Raw genomic sequence first — 17,406 nt, 5'->3', positions numbered from 1 at the left:
CAAAGAAATTATTGGCATTATACCCTTTCCCGCCAGAGGTTAGGGAGCGCTGGGAAACATCTCCTAGGGTGGACAAGGCGCTAACACGCTTATCTAAACAAGTGGCGTTACCCTCTCCTGAGACGGCCGCACTTAAAGATCCATCAGATAGGAGGATGGAAAATATCCAAAAAAGTATATACACACATGCAGGTGTTATACTACGACCAGCTATAGCGACTGCCTGGATGTGCAGTGCTGGGGTAGTTTGGTCAGAGTCCCTGATTGAAAATATTGATACCCTGGACAGGGACAATATTTTACTGTCGTTAGAACAAATAAAGGATGCATTTCTTTATATGCGTGATGCACAGAGGGATATCTGCACACTGGCATCACGGGTAAGTGCTATGTCCATTTCGGCCAGAAGAGCTTTATGGACGCGACAGTGGACAGGCGATGCGGATTCAAAACGGCATATGGAAGTTTTGCCGTATAAAGGGGAGGAGTTATTTGGAGTCGGTCTATCAGATTTGGTGGCCACGGCTACAGCCGGGAAATCCACCTTTCTACCTCAAGTCACTCCCCAACAGAAAAAGGCACCGACTTTTCAACCGCAGCCCTTTCGTTCCTTTAAAAATAAGAGAGCAAAGGGCTATTCATATCTGCCACGAGGCAGAGGTCGAGGGAAGAGACAGCAACAGGCAGCTCTTTCCCAGGAACAGAAGCCCTCCCCGGCTTCTACAAAAGCCTCAGCATGACGCTGGGGCTTCTCAAGCGGACTCGGGGACGGTGGGCGGTCGTCTCAAAAATTACAGCGCGCAGTGGGCTCACTCGCAAGTAGATCCCTGGATCCTGCAGATAATATCTCAGGGGTACAGGTTGGAATTAGAGACAGATCCACCTCGCCGTTTCCTGAAGTCTGCTTTACCAACGTCCCCCTCCGAAAGGGAGACGGTTTTGGAAGCCATTCACAAGCTGTACTCTCAGCAGGTGATAGTCAAGGTACCTCTTCTACAACAAGGGAAGGGGTATTATTCCACTCTTTTTGTGGTACCGAAGCCGGATGGCTCGGTAAGGCCTATTCTAAATCTGAAGTCCTTGAACCTGTACATAAAGAAGTTCAAGTTCAAAATGGAGTCACTCAGAGCAGTGATAGCGAACCTGGAAGAGGGGGATTTTATGGTATCCTTGGACATCAAGGATGCGTATCTCCACGTTCCAATTTACCCCTCACACCAGGGGTACCTCAGGTTCGTTGTACAAAACTGTCACTATCAGTTTCAGACGCTGCCGTTCGGATTGTCCACGGCACCTCGGGTCTTTACAAAGGTAATGGCCGAGATGATGATTCTTCTTCGAAGAAAAGGCATATTAATTATCCCATACTTGGACGATCTCCTAATAAGAGCAAGGTCCAGAGAACAGCTAGAGATGGGATTAGCACTGTCTCAAGAAGTGCTAAAACAGCACGGGTGGATTCTGAATATTCCAAAATCCCAGTTAATGCCGACAACTCGTCTGCTGTTCCTAGGGATGATTCTGGACACGGTTCAGAAAAAGGTTTTTCTCCCGGAGGAAAAAGCCAAGGAGTTATCCGAGCTTGTCAGGAACCTCCTAAAACCAGGAAAGGTGTCTGTACATCAATGCACAAGAGTCCTGGGAAAAATGGTGGCTTCTTACGAAGCAATTCCATTCGGCAGATTCCACGCAAGAATTTTCCAAAGGGATCTGTTGGACAAATGGTCAGGGTCGCATCTTCAGATGCACCTGCGGATAACCCTGTCTCCAAGGACAAGGGTGTCTCTTCTGTGGTGGTTGCAGAGTGCTCATCTATTGGAGGGCCGCAGATTCGGCATACAGGATTGGATCCTGCTGACCACGGACGCCAGCCTGAGAGGCTGGGGAGCAGTCACACAAGGAAGAAACTTCCAGGGAGTATGGACGAGCCTGGAAACGTCTCTTCACATAAACATTCTGGAACTAAGAGCAATCTACAATGCTCTAAGCCAGGCAGAACCTCTGCTTCAGGGAAAACCGGTGTTGATCCAGTCGGACAACATCACGGCAGTCGCCCATGTGAACAGACAGGGCGGCACAAGAAGCAGGAGTGCAATGGCAGAAGCTGCAAGGATTCTTCGCTGGGCAGAGAATCATGTGATAGCACTGTCAGCAGTGTTCATCCCGGGAGTGGACAACTGGGAAGCAGACTTCCTCAGCAGACACGATCTTCACCCGGGAGAGTGGGGACTTCATCCAGAAGTCTTCCACATGCTGGTAACCCGTTGGGAAAGACCAATGGTGGACATGATGGCGTCTCGCCTCAACAAAAAACTGGACAGGTATTGCGCCAGGTCAAGAGATCCGCAGGCAATAGCTGTGGACGCGCTGGTAACGCCTTGGGTGTACCAGTCGGTGTATGTGTTTCCTCCTCTGCCTCTCATACCAAAAGTATTGAGAATTATACGGCAAAGAGGCGTAAGAACGATACTAGTGGTTCCGGATTGGCCAAGAAGGACTTGGTACCCGGAACTTCAAGAGATGATCACGGAAGATCCGTGGCCTCTACCTCTAAGGAGGGACTTGCTTCAGCAGGGTCCCTGTCTGTTTCAAGACTTACCGCGGCTGCGTTTGACGGCATGGCGGTTGAACGCCGGATCCTAAAGGAAAAAGGCATGCCGGAAGAAGTCATTCCTACTTTGATTAAAGCAAGGAAGGAAGTAACCGTGCAACATTATCACCGAATTTGGCGAAAATATGTTGCGTGGTGCGAAGATCGGAGTGCTCCGACGGAGGAATTTCAACTGGGTCGATTCCTACATTTCCTGCAATCAGGATTGTCTATGGGTCTCAAATTGGGATCTATTAAGGTTCAAATTTCGGCCCTGTCGATTTTCTTTCAAAAAGAATTGGCTTCAGTCCCTGAAGTCCAGACCTTTGTTAAGGGAGTGCTGCATATACAGCCTCCTGTGGTGCCTCCAGTGGCACCGTGGGATCTCAATGTGGTTTTGGACTTTCTAAAATCTCATTGGTTTGAACCACTAAAAAAGGTGGATTTGAAATATCTCACATGGAAAGTGACCATGCTTCTAGCCCTGGCTTCGGCCAGGAGAGTGTCAGAACTGGCAGCTTTATCTTACAAAAGCCCATATCTGATTTTCCATTCGGACAGGGCAGAACTGCGGACTCGTCCGCATTTTCTCCCTAAGGTGGTGTCAGCATTTCATCTGAACCAGCCTATTGTAGTGCCTGCGGCTACAAGTGACTTGGAGGACTCCAAGTTACTGGACGTTGTCAGAGCATTAAAAATATATATTGCAAGGACAGCTGGAGTCAGAAAATCTGACTCGTTGTTTATATTGTATGCACCCAACAAGATGGGTGCTCCTGAGTCTAAGCAGACGATTGCTCGTTGGATCTGTAGCACAATCCAACTTGCACATTCTGTGGCAGGCCTGCCACAGCCTAAATCTGTAAAGGCCCACTCCACAAGGAAGGTGGGCTCATCTTGGGCGGCTGCCCGAGGGGTCTCGGCATTACAACTTTGCCGAGCAGCTACGTGGTCAGGGGAGAACACGTTTGTAAAATTTTACAAATTTGATACTCTGGCTAAGGAGGACCTGGAGTTCTCTCATTCGGTGCTGCAGAGTCATCCGCACTCTCCCGCCCGTTTGGGAGCTTTGGTATAATCCCCATGGTCCTTTCAGGAACCCCAGCATCCACTAGGACGATAGAGAAAATAAGATTTTACTTACCGATAAATCTATTTCTCGGAGTCCGTAGTGGATGCTGGGCGCCCATCCCAAGTGCGGATTATCTGCAATAATTGTACATAGTTATTGTTAACAAATTCGGGTTATTGTTGAAGGAAGCCATCTTTCAGAGGCTCCGCTGTTATCATGCTGTTAACTGGGTTTAGATCACAAGTTGTACGGTGTGATTGGTGTGGCTGGTATGAGTCTTACCCGGGATTCAAAATCCTCCCTTATTGTGTACGCTCGTCCGGGCACAGTACCTAACTGGAGTCTGGAGGAGGGTCATAGGGGGAGGAGCCAGTGCACACCACCTGATCTGGAAAAGCTTTACTTTTTGTGCCCTGTCTCCTGCGGAGCCGCTATTCCCCATGGTCCTTTCAGGAACCCCAGCATCCACTACGGACTCCGAGAAATAGATTTATCGGTAAGTAAAATCTTATTATTACTACAGGTCCTGCAGTTGGATGACTCAGGGAAGAACATGCCAGACTTAGAGGATGGGGATTTAGAATGTTTGGAGGAGGAAATTGGGGACACTGATAGCCCTTCTCAAGTCACTCATTTATGCAATACGTGAGTTTCTGGAAATACCTGAAAAAGAAGACACTCATGTGGAACCTGTATGTTTCAGTAAACCACAAAAGTCTAGTGTTACATTTCCTGTGTCTTCTGAGCTAAATGCCAAATTTAAGGAAGCTTGGTTGCATCCTGATAAAAAATTTCAGATCTCTAAAAGGTTTTTATCTTCCTTTCCATTTCCTCCTGAATACAGAAACCTTTGGGAAAATCCACCCACTGTGGACCCTTCAGTTTCCCGTCTCTCTAATAAGATTGTACTTCCGGTCCCGGGGGCTACCTCTTTAAAGGACTCCTCAAACCGTAAGATTGAAGCAACACTAAAAAACTATGTATACCGCTGCAGGAGCGGTCCTGCGTCCTGTCATTGTTGGCTGCTGGGTTTCTAAGGCCATTGAAAAATCTCATAACAGGTATCCAGGAGGGACATTCCCTGGAGGAACTGGTTACTTTAGCACAGCAAATACAGGAATCAGCAGCTTATTTGTGTGAGACTACCAGGGAAGTTGGTCTAATTAATTCCAAGGTTATCAGCCATGTCTATATCTGCCCGCAGAGCCTTATGTGGACTGCGGATGCTGAGTCAAAAAGAAGAGTGGAAGGTTTACCCTTTACTGGTGAGGCTTTATTTGGGGAGGAATTGGATAAGTGGATTACAAAGGCTACTGCTGGTAAATCTACTCTCCAGTCAGCTGCACCACCACCAAGACGTACTTATTCTGATCTGTCTTTCTAGTCTTTTCATTCCTTTTGTTCTACCAGGTTTAGAGGCAGAGCCAGAGGGGCCTCAAACGCAGTACGTGGTTCCAGAGGCCGTGGCCGTAAAGCCGCAGTTGCCAGTCAGCAGGAGCAGAATAGTGCTTCCGCTGTCGTAAAGCCTACAGCATGACGCTCTCCTTCTGCGCCTGGGGGATCTCAAGGTAGGAGCACATTTAAAACATTTCAGCCAGTTTGGAAAGAATCATGCCAAGATGCCTGGGTCAAGGAACTGATCTCCCAGGTCTACAAAATAGAATTCCAACTGACCCCACCTCACAGGTTTTTCACTTTAGGTTTACCAGTTTTATCAGAAAAGCTGTTAACCCTGAGGGAGGACATCACCAGACTCCTGCTTGCAGAAGTTATTATCCCGGTTCCCGTTCATCAGAGGAACAAAGGCTACTACTCAAACCTGTTTGTAGTACCAAAACCAGATGGTTTGGTCAGACCAATTCTGAACCTGAAATCCCTCATTCCATAGCTCAGGACTTTCAGATTAAAGATGGAGTCTCTGCGAGCTGTCATCACAGGTCTGGAAGAAGGGGAATTCCTAGTATCCTTGGATATAAAGGATGTCTACCTCCACATTCCCATGTGGCCGCCTCATCAGTCATCCCTAAGGTTTGCACTCAAGGAAGAAAACTATCCATTCTAAGCTTTGCCTTTCGGTCTTTTGTCGACACCAAGGGTGTTTACAAAGGTCATGGCGGAGATGATGCTGCTGCTCCATATGCAGGGAGTGAACATAGTTCCATACCTGGATGACTTGCTCATAAAGGCATCTTCCAGCTACCACCTCCTTCACAGCATCGGTCTCACAAAACAACTACTGACTCATCACAGCTGGATTCTCAATCTCCAGAAGTCCCACTTAAAACCTACTGAGAGACTTCAGTTTCTGGGTATGATTCTGGACACGGTGTCTCTGAAGGTGTTCCTTCCACTGGACAAAGTACAATCAGACAATGCCACGGCGGTGGCCTATATCAATCGACAAGGCAAAACCAAAGGCAGGGCGACTATGAGAGAGGTCACCAACATCCTCCTTTGGGCAGAAAGACATGCCACGGCACTGTCGGCCATATTCATTCTGGGAGTGGACAACTGGGAGGCAGATTTTATCAGCCGGCAAGAGTTTCACCTGGGAGAATGAGGTCTCTACCCTCAGGTCTTCCGTCAGATAGTAGCCCGATGGGGTTGGCTTCAGATAGATCTGATGGCATCCCGACTCAACACGTGGCTTCAGTGTTACTGCTGAAGGACAAGGGACCCAAAGGCGACAGCTGTGGACGCATTGACAACGCCCTGGACCTTTCAGACGGCCTATCTGTTTCCTCCATTCCCTCTACTACCACGAATCCTAAAAAGAATAAAGAGGGAGAGGGTTCAGGCGAATTTAATTGCCCCAGATTGGTCTCGGAGGGCCTGGTTAGCAGATCTCTTCTCCCTGTTGGTAGATGACCTCTGGCCCTTGCCGCTAAGAAAAGATCTTCAGCAAGGCCCATTCGTCTATCCAAACTTACAGCGGCTACGTTTGACGGCGTAGAAGTTGAGAGGGAGATTCTAGCCAGGAAGGGCATTCCAGGGGCTGTTATCCCGACTATGCTCCATGCTAGGAAAGATGTCACATCACGGCGCTACCATTGGATATGGAAGATGTATGTCTCCTGGTGTGATAGTCGTCGTTATCCACCAGCGGTTTTTATATTGAATTGTTTCTTACGCTTCCTCCAGTCGGGAGAGGATGTTGGATTGCGTTTGGGCTCTCTTAAGGTCCAAGTGTCTGCCTTGTCTGTCTTCTTCCAAAGAAGGTTGGCCTTGATCCCGGGGGTTCAGACCTTTCTCAAGGGCGTGCTCCACTTGCAACCACTTTTTGTACCTCCCACGGCCCCTTGGAATCTCCAATTGGTGTTGGATTTCCTCCAATCTTCCTGGTTTGAACCATTGCACCTGGTGGAGACCAAGTATTTGACTTGGAAGACATCACCTTGTTGGCTCTCGCTTCTGCGAGGCGAGTCTCAGAATTGGGGGCTTTGTCCTGCAAACCTTCTTATCTGGTATTTCACGAAGATCGGGCGTAACTCAGGACTCGTAGGTTGTTCTTGCCTAAGGTTGTCTCGGCACACATAAATTAACCTATTGTAGTTATGGTTGTAACCGATTCTTTGGATGTGGTGCGAGCGTTGCACATTTATGTCAATTGAATGACTTCGGACCCGGAAGTCAGATGCTCTTTTGTTTTGTATGAGGCCACCAAGATTGGGTGTCCTGCTTCGAAGCAAATCACTGCGCATTGGATAAAACTCACTATCCAACAGGCTTATTCGCTCAAACTGGTTGAACCCAGTTTTGTCTTATCATTGTGTCCAGAATTTGCTGCGCTATATAAGAAACTGTTAATAAATAAATAGTTAATAAATAAATAAATCTGATAAATACAGCTGCTTGCAAGTGTATCCAATATAGGATTCCTGTTTAAATATAAATGATTGTGCCCAAATTACAGGGTTTGCTGCAGCTGATTATTGTTAATCTCAGAGAAACTGATTGTAATCAAACTGTATCCAAACACACACGTATTATATTGCACAGTCCACTGGTTCCCGTTCTAACCGGCAAAAATGTTAAAGTTCTTATTAGTGCTCCAATGATATATATAATGCACTTTGGGATATACAGGGGGCGAGAATGGTATCTCAGGCTGGCTGCGCAGCCGACCGCTGCCCGCTGGTTGCTAATCCTATCCAGGAGAAGCTCAGAGAGGAGACTTTGTGGGTCACTTCGGAGGGGCAGAGCTGGACTGTCACGTCACTAGGTTCCGCCTGCTCATGGCAAGAGGAGGGGCTAAATGAAGCGATTATGTGTCATTTAGCTCCAACCCCACCATACGCAGCTGCAAATACCGGGTATAATCTTCTCATCCTGCCCGCTTCTCTGGGAAGCGTATGGGATGTGGGAGATCTGGCAACTCTTCCGTGGGTGCGGAGGACTACTCAAAAAATTGGGAGTCTCCCGCAAGTTGCGGGAGAGTAAGCAAGTATGTAATATAGTGCATGCATGATAATGTACCAGATCGCTTCACTGTAATGAAAACAACAGTCCCGGGAATGCAGTATAATGCAACGTAGGTATAATAATTAAGCAAGTGATGGTGATCATCTCTACCTACCACACCAGTGCACTGTATATGTGATAGAGGACCCCGGTACTGTCCAGCCAGTGTCTAAAGCTCAATGAGAACAGCGTTAGGTCTAGGAAAGACAAAATACAAGTCAATGTAAAAATAAAAGGTAAAAAAATGTAAGCTCTTACCACTGGGATAGCTTCATTGTAGGCTACTGGATGAATGTAGAGCTACAATGCCAATCCATTAACTGGCTGGAAATGAGCTCATTATCCTAAAGCCAATAGCCAACAAGAGGAGGCGACAGGGGTGTGTTATGACCGCGCACTTTGATTGGCAGGCTGGTGAATCTTGCTGTCATTTCTATAGAGGTGACCCAAGCACCCATGTTCATCCATGTTCCTGTTCTTGAAGGTAACTGATTCTCTACTAGAGTAACAATGTATAATGCAAGTGCACTGTCTGGAACCTGATCCCTAAAGGAGGGGATGGGCCCTCAGGCAGTGGGGCCCACTGGGGATTTCCCCTGTACTCCTGTGGGCCAGTCCCACCTTAATGAAGGGTGGCTGAGATGTGGTCAACATGAACACGTTTGAGTCTATGAAAGCTAGGTATGAAAAGAACAGTGACTTTTTGCTTTAAATGATTCAAGTAACATAAATTGCTTGAGGTGCAAACAGTAATTGTATGTCTCCTCTCATTTTATTTTCCATACAAGTCATTTGAAAGAGTCCTTGTTGAGAACAAGCTACACGGCCTCTCTCCTGCCCTCTCTGAGGCTATCCAGAGCATCTCCAGATGGGAGTTGGTCCAAGCTGCCCTACCGCATGTGTTGCATTGCACGGCCACGCTGCTCTCCAACAGGAACAAATTAGGTTGGTACTTGCTCAACTGAAAGTCAAGTTTTAAAAGTCTTAGGCAACTCAGAAGTTCTGTTTCTGTACTAGGTCTCTTATCAAGGTACAGAGAAAGGAGGGGGCTCAAGTGCTATCTCCGTGCCGGCTCTCTTCTCTCTTATGGCACAGTTGTGTGCTAGAGTCTACAGTGCATGCACAGGAATATGGCGTCCATAATTTATGGCTGCAGAGTGTGCAGTGTGGGCCTATATGCACCACACACCCTGGACCCCTTATAGACACCCCAGTAAGTGTTAACTATCTGGCCATTCGGGCCATAAGAGGAGGCACAACGCACTTTGTGATTATGAGGTCAGTTACTATTTATAGAATAAGGGGGTAAAAACAATTATTTCTCTTATGGGGGCAAAATCATTATATGGATTTATTAGGGAGGCAATATGATTTTTTTTTATATGTTTTATATATTTTTATATATATTCTTTATATATTATATATATTCTTTATTTAAAGATACGTACACATGTCCAGCAGTGTAGGATACATTTCATGACATAAACAAGGATAAGATTACAATGTAGAAAAATACCTAAAATTTTTAATGAAATGACAAAGGGAAATTAAAAGACAAGAGGCAATATGATGTTAACGTTATTTTAAGGGGTCATCTTACTTAATATACTTAATTACATGGCAATAATTATTTATAATGGGGGCAAACTTATTATTTTATGACATGTCCTCCATTTATAGTTACATGAAGCGTTGTGCCTGTCATAATTAAAACTGCCAACTATGGGGTAAATTTACTAAGAAGGGAATTCTGTTTAAGATGAAATGTTACCCATAGCAACCAATCAGATTCTACTTCTCATTTATGTAGCACCTTCTAGAAGATAATACCTGGAATCTGATTGGTCGCTATGGGCAACATCTCATCATTAATAGAACTCCCATCTTAGTAAATTTACCCCTATGATTCTTGGTAAATTTCCCCCTATATCTCCCTCCCCCCCTACAGTATAGCTCCCAGTTTAAGTTGCACTGTGGCCCATTCAAATGAGTTTGAATGCACCCCCCAGTCCAAAAAAGTTTGTGCGCCCTAGAGTTACACTTTATAATTGCCTCCCTGCAATGTACTTTGATGGTCCTGGTATGGTACTGTAGCTATAGTATCACTTTGAACACAGGGCACCAGGATAAGCTTGGCGTTGCCGAAACTAAGCTGCTACACACTCTCCATTGGATGCTCCTGGAAGCCCCTCAGGATTGCAGTAACGATCGGTTTGGCACTGACCGAAGCTCCAGCTGGGGAGGAGGCAGTAGCGCTTTTATCCACCAAGAAAACCAAGGCTCTCCTCGTCTGTCCAGGCAAAGCAACACTAATGAGGAAGATGAGAACATTCGGAGGAAATTCCTACAGAATTCCATGGCCACCGTCGAACTCTTCGTTTTTCTGTTCGCACCTCTGGTCCACAGGATTAAAGTGAGTAGTCGTAATTGTAATTTGCTTTTATGTATAAGGTGGCACAAAGTGTGGTCAGCGCCGTACAGGGTAATCTGAGAAAACAGTAACGGTATCAGCGCATAAATACAGTAGACAATGGCAGACCATAGCATACGTACATGGGTGTGGTATTGAAGGTCGACAGTAACTAGGTCGACATTGTCTAGGTCGACCACTATTGGTCGACAGTAACTAGGTCGACAGGGTGTCTAGGTCGACAGGGTCTTTAGGTCGACATGTTCTAGGTCGACAGGTCAAAAGGTCGACATGAGTTTTTTATGTTATTTTGGTGTCGTTTTCTTCGTAGAGTGACCGGGATCCCCAGTTAGTGCACCGCGTCCCCTCGCATGCTCGCTTCGCTCGCCATGCTTCGGACAAGGTGCCTTCGCTCCGCTACCGCTTCACTCGGCACAGATTACCGTTCCAATCGTAGTCCACGTGGATCGTTAAGTATGAAAAGGTTCAAAAAAAGAAAAAAATTGTGAAAAACTCATGCCAACCTTTTGACCTGTCGACCTAGAACATGTCGACCTAAAGACCCTGTCGACCTAGACACCCTGTCGACCTAGTTACTATCGACTTAGAGACCGGATCCCACGTACATAGCATAAGTACCATACATTTATATCACACCACATGCTGGTCATGGGTGAGAAGAGATTCGGTACTCAGAGCGCCTGTACCCAACGTTTGGCCGAGCAGACTGAGTCAGTCAATGAAGGGGGAAAGGAGTCAAGGGAGCTGACATGGGTAGTGCTAGGACAGAACAAGCGGGAGGAGGGCCCTGCCCGTACGGGCTTACATAGTAAGGGGAAAGGGCAACATGTGCTATTACAGATGTGGTTATTAGCAGAGGAATCTATTTTCACCTATAAGGGTTTTTTATTAACCAGCAAAAAAGAATAAGTAAGTGATCCATGCCAGTATTACTGACAATTAGCTAATTCTTCCAGGAATCAGATTTGACTTTCCGCTTGGCAAGTGGACTGGTGATTTGGCAGCCAATGTGGGAACACAGGCATCCTGAGGTTCCAGCTTTCACAGCGCTGGTGAAACCAATCCGGAACATCATCACAGGTACCTTTCTCAAAGTTATGTACTGTGGAAGTGGCTTACATTTCAGTCACTCGCCAGACCTTAACCTGTAATTTAATAATGGCTTAATTCTTTGTCAATCATCTAAATTAAAAACGCTGGTTTGTAAAGTTGTTCTAAAGCCGTTAGGGTTCCCTAAAGACTGGAATTGGGAATCACCGTTCTAAAGTGTTAAAGTCTGTACTGTGCTGCGCAGTATGGTAGTGTGCACAGTGCAATGCACACATGTAACTTCCAACTCTGAATTTCAGCAAAAAGAAGTTCTACTTCCAACAGTCAGAACCAAGGGGTGGATTCTCCGAAGCCGTATACTGGGCACAAACAGGTACAATGTACTTGTTTTATTTGTAGAAGATTTTTTTCACCACTATTATTAATAAATCTCACGAGACAATGTCATGAATGGAAAATAAATAGTGAATGCATAAACACACAGCTTATACATTTCAATCTAATCTTGAAATCATGGGCCTAATTCAGACCTGATCGCTGTCGTGCAAATTCGCACAGCGGCCGATTATCGATTGACTGCGCATGTGTACGGATTGCCAAACAGTGAAAAAATCCTGCGGGTTCTTTTTATAGCTAGGCGAACGCAGGCTGACTGACAGGGAGCGGACATTTGTGGGTATTAACTGGACGTTTTCCAGGAGTGTCAGGAAAAACACAGGTGCTCCCAAGCGTTTTCAGGGAGGGTGTGTTACCAAGGCTGGTGCTAGGGTGTTCGGCGCCCCCCTGCAAACTATAAATTTGCGCCCTCCCATACTTTACAAAAAGACAGCGCACATAATGCTTTTACACATAATGCTCCCTGTAGTAGTGGCACTTACACACATAACGCCCCCTGTGGTAGTTCCACTTATGCACAACGCCCCCTGTAGTAGTGGCACTTACACATGTAACGCCCCCTGTGGTAGTTCCACTTATGCACAACGCCCCCTGTAGTAGTGGCACTTACACACATAACGCCCCCTGTGGTAGTTCCACTTATGCACAACGCCCCCTGTAGTAGTGGCACTTACACACATAACGCCCCCTGTGGTAGTTCCACTTATGCACAACGCCCCCTGTAGTAGTGGCACTTACACATGTAACGCCCCCTGTGGTAGTTCCACTTATGCACAACGCCCCCTGTAGTAGTGGCACTTACACACGTAACTCCCCCTGTGGTAGTTCCACTTATGCACAACGCCCCCTGTAGTAGTGGCACTTACACACGTAACTCCCCCTGCAACAGTGACGCTTACACACGTTACACCCCCTGCAACAGTGACGCTTACACACGTTACACCCCCTGCAACAGTGACGCTTACACACGTTACACCCCCTGCAACAGTGACGCTTACATACGTAACGCCCCCTGCAGCAGTGATGCTTACACACGCAACGCCCCCTGTACCAGTGACGCTTACACACGTAACTCCCCCTGCAGCAGTGATGCTTACACACGCAACGCCCCCTGTACCAGTGACACTTACACACGCAACGCCCCCTGTACCAGTGACGCTTACACACGTTACACCCCCTGCAACAGTGACGCTTACACACGTTACACCCCCTGCAACAGTGACGCTTACACACGTAACTCCCCCTGCAACAGTGACGCTTACACACGTAACTCCCCCTGTACCAGTGACGCTTACACACGTAACTCCCTCTGTACCAGTGACACTTACACACGCAACGCCCTCTGTACCAGTGACGCTTACACACGTTACACCCCCTGCAACAGTGACGCTTACACACGTTACACCCCCTGCAACAGTGACGCTTACACACGTAACTCCCCCTGCAACAGTGACGCTTACACACGTAACTCCCTCTGTACCAGTGACACTTACACACGCAACGCCCCCTGTACCAGTGACACTTACACACGTTACACCCCCTGCAACAGTGACACTTACACACGTAACTCCCCCTGCAACAGTGACGCTTACACACGTAACTCCCCCTGCAACAGTGACGCTTACACACGTAACTCCCCCTGCAACAGTGACGCTTACACACGTAACTCCCCCTGTACCAGTGACACTTACACACGCAACGCCCTCTGTACCAGTGACGCTTACACACGTTACACCCCCTGCAACAGTGACGCTTACACACGTAACTCCCCCTGCAACAGTGACGCTTACACACGTAACTCCCCCTGCAACAGTGACGCTTACACACGTAACTCCCCCTGCAACAGTGACGCTTACACACGTAACTCCCTCTGTACCAGTGACACTTACACACGCAACGCCCTCTGTACCAGTGACGCTTACACACGTAACTCCCCCTGCAACAGTGACGCTTACACACGTAACTCCCCCTGTACCAGTGACACTTACACACGCAACGCCCTCTGTACCAGTGACGCTTACACACGTTACACCCCCTGCAACAGTGACGCTTACACACGTAACTCCCCCTGCAACAGTGACGCTTACACACGTAACTCCCCCTGCAACAGTGACGCTTACACACGTAACTCCCTCTGTACCAGTGACACTTACACACGCAACGCCCTCTGTACCAGTGACGCTTACACACGTAACTCCCCCTGTACCAGTGACGCTTACACACGTAACTCCCCCTGCAACAGTGACGCTTACACACGTAACTCCCCCTGCAACAGTGACGCTTACACACGTAACTCCCCCTGTACCAGTGACGCTTACACACGTTACACCCCCTGTAGCAGTGATGCTTACACACGCAACGCCCCCTGTACCAGTGACACTTACACACGCAACGCCCCCTGTACCAGTGACGCTTACACACGTTACACCCCCTGCAACAGTGACGCTTACACACGTTACACCCCCTGCAACAGTGACGCTTACACACGTAACTCCCCCTGCAACAGTGACGCTTACACACGTAACTCCCCCTGTACCAGTGACGCTTACACACGTAACTCCCTCTGTACCAGTGACACTTACACACGCAACGCCCTCTGTACCAGTGACGCTTACACACGTAACTCCCCCTGTACCAGTGACGCTTACACACGTAACTCCCCCTGCAACAGTGACGCTTACACACGTAACTCCCCCTGTACCAGTGACGCTTACACACGTAACTCCCCCTGTACCAGTGACGCTTACACACGTAACTCCCCCTGCAACAGTGACGCTTACACACGTAACTCCCCCTGTACCAGTGACGCTTACACACGTAACTCCCCCTGTACCAGTGACGCTTACACACGTAACTCCCTCTGTACCAGTGACACTTACACACGCAACGCCCTCTGTACCAGTGACGCTTACACACGTAACTCCCCCTGTACCAGTGACGCTTACACACGTAACTCCCCCTGCAACAGTGACGCTTACACACGTAACTCCCCCTGCAACAGTGACGCTTACACACGTAACTCCCCCTGTACCAGTGACGCTTACACACGTTACACCCCCTGTAGCAGTGATGCTTACACACGCAACGCCCCCTGTACCAGTGACACTTACACACGCAACGCCCCCTGTACCAGTGACGCTTACACACGTTACACCCCCTGCAACAGTGACGCTTACACACGTTACACCCCCTGCAACAGTGACGCTTACACACGTAACTCCCCCTGCAACAGTGACGCTTACACACGTAACTCCCCCTGTACCAGTGACGCTTACACACGTAACTCCCTCTGTACCAGTGACACTTACACACGCAACGCCCTCTGTACCAGTGACGCTTACACACGTAACTCCCCCTGTACCAGTGACGCTTACACACGTAACTCCCCCTGCAACAGTGACGCTTACACACGTAACTCCCCCTGTACCAGTGACGCTTACACACGTAACTCCCCCTGTACCAGTGACGCTTACACACGTAACTCCCCCTGTACCAGTGACGCTTACACACGTTACACCCCCTGCAACAGTGACGCTTACACACGTAACTCCCCCTGCAACAGTGACGCTTACACACGTAACTCCCTCTGTACCAGTGACACTTACACACGCAACGCCCTCTGTACCAGTGACGCTTACACACGTAACTCCCTCTGTACCAGTGACGCTTACACACGTAACTCCCCCTGTACCAGTGACGCTTACACACGTAACTCCCCCTGTACCAGTGACGCTTACACACGTAACTCCCCCTGTACCAGTGACGCTTACACACGTAACTCCCCCTGTACCAGTGACGCTTACACACGTAACTCCCCCTGTACCAGTGACACTTACACACGTAACTCCCCCTGTACCAGTGACACTTACACACGCAACGCCCCCTGTACCAGTGACGCTTGCACACGTAACGCCCCCTGTACCAGTGACGCTTACACACACGACGCCCCCTGTACCAGTGACGCTTACACACGCGACGCCCCCTGTACCAGTGACGCTTGCACACGTAACTCCCCCTGTACCAGTGACACTTACACACGCAACGCCCTCTGTACCAGTGACGCTTACACACATTATGCTGCACAGTCACACATATACCACATATACATACACAGCACACATACTATACATACATTACACACATACAGTACAAATACACACATTCTGTAGATACACACACACACACTTTCTCACTAACTCTCCCTCAACTCACCATCTGGCTGGTTGGCTCTGTATTCTGCCTTCTGTCTTCCTCTGCAGCATGGCTATGGCCCCGTGTAGCTCCGCCCCTCAGCGCTGATAAGCCCCACCCCTTTTTCGGGCTAGACACACACAGACACTGGACTACTGTCGGGGGGGTAGGGGGAAGCTTCATGCTGCCGGCGCCGCTGCCTGTCAAACAGTGTGACAGGCACAGCAGCCGGCAGCAGCAGCAGGGGACCAGGCGCAGCAGCGGGGATGCAAAGCAGGGAGAGCGCCTCTCCAACCCTGGCGCCTACCTGCTTTGCATCCCTTTGCTGAGCGGGTAGCGCCAGCCCTGTGTGTGACGTCACTCCGGCCCCAATCAGCCTATTTGTATCGCACTGTAGGAGTAAGTCCTGGGCTACGCACAGACTGCACAGACTGGAAAAAACATTAGATGGTGAGTGAGTTGCAAACGGATTTGCAGATGTCCGCTGTCTGGCAAAGTTTTCGCACGGCGTACACATGCATTCGCACACTTGCACGGGTGCAGGTTTTCACTCTCTATGGCAAGGGTGGCCAACCAGTCAGAGACAAAGAGACAAAAAATCTTGTTAGGTACATCAAAGAGCCGACATCAAGCCGAAGGCGAGTGTGCAAAAATGGGGTGTGACCTTGTGCCTGCTAGGCCACGTCCCTGGTATAAAAGACAATGAAAAAGACACTTACACATAAAATAATTGAAAAATCCAGATCCACATAAAATATATTGAAAAAGCCATATTCACATAATACACTTCAGCAACTCCATGTGTCACTCCAGTCAGCCCCCCATTGTGTCTCTCCTGCCAGGATTCTCCTTTGTAACTCCAGTCAGCTCCCCATTGTGTCACTCTTACCAGCACCCTCCTGTGTCACTCCAGCCAGCTACCCCATGTGTCACTCTTACCAGCACCCTCCTGTGTCACTCCAGCCAGCTCCCCCATGTGTCACTCCAGTCAGCCCCCCATTGTGTCTATCCTGCCAGGATTCTCCTTTGTCACTCCAGCCAGCTCCCCCTTGTGTCACTCTTACCAGCACCCTCCTGTGTCACTCCAGCCAGCTCCCCCATGTGTCACTCTTACCAGCACCCTCCTGTGTCACTCCAGCCAGCTACCCCATGTGTCACTCTTACCAGCACCCTCCTGTGTCACTCCAGCCAGCTACCCCATGTGTCACTCTTACC

At 48.5% G+C, this 17,406-nt stretch overlaps 1 protein-coding gene across 23 annotated transcripts in view; it reads left to right on the top strand.

Moving 5' to 3' along the window:
• Positions 1–17,406, top strand: part of UNC80 (unc-80 homolog, NALCN channel complex subunit) — a 366,195-nt gene that overhangs the window by 16,337 nt on the left and 332,452 nt on the right. For all 23 annotated transcript variants that reach the window (XM_063933120.1, XM_063933105.1, XM_063933107.1 and 20 more), the window contains exons 3-6: positions 8,912–9,068; positions 10,241–10,536; positions 11,511–11,634; positions 11,904–11,977. In XM_063933120.1, the coding sequence (XP_063789190.1) occupies positions 8,912–9,068; positions 10,241–10,536; positions 11,511–11,634; positions 11,904–11,977 (651 nt within the window). The remainder of the gene's footprint in view (positions 1–8,911; positions 9,069–10,240; positions 10,537–11,510; positions 11,635–11,903; positions 11,978–17,406) is intronic.

This window comes from Pseudophryne corroboree, chromosome 7 (assembly GCF_028390025.1).
Source record: "Pseudophryne corroboree isolate aPseCor3 chromosome 7, aPseCor3.hap2, whole genome shotgun sequence".
NCBI classification, from domain to species: Eukaryota; Metazoa; Chordata; class Amphibia; order Anura; family Myobatrachidae; genus Pseudophryne; species Pseudophryne corroboree.
The sequence above is the reverse complement of the archived record's forward strand: the minus strand, read 5'-3'. Positions and strand labels throughout refer to the sequence as shown.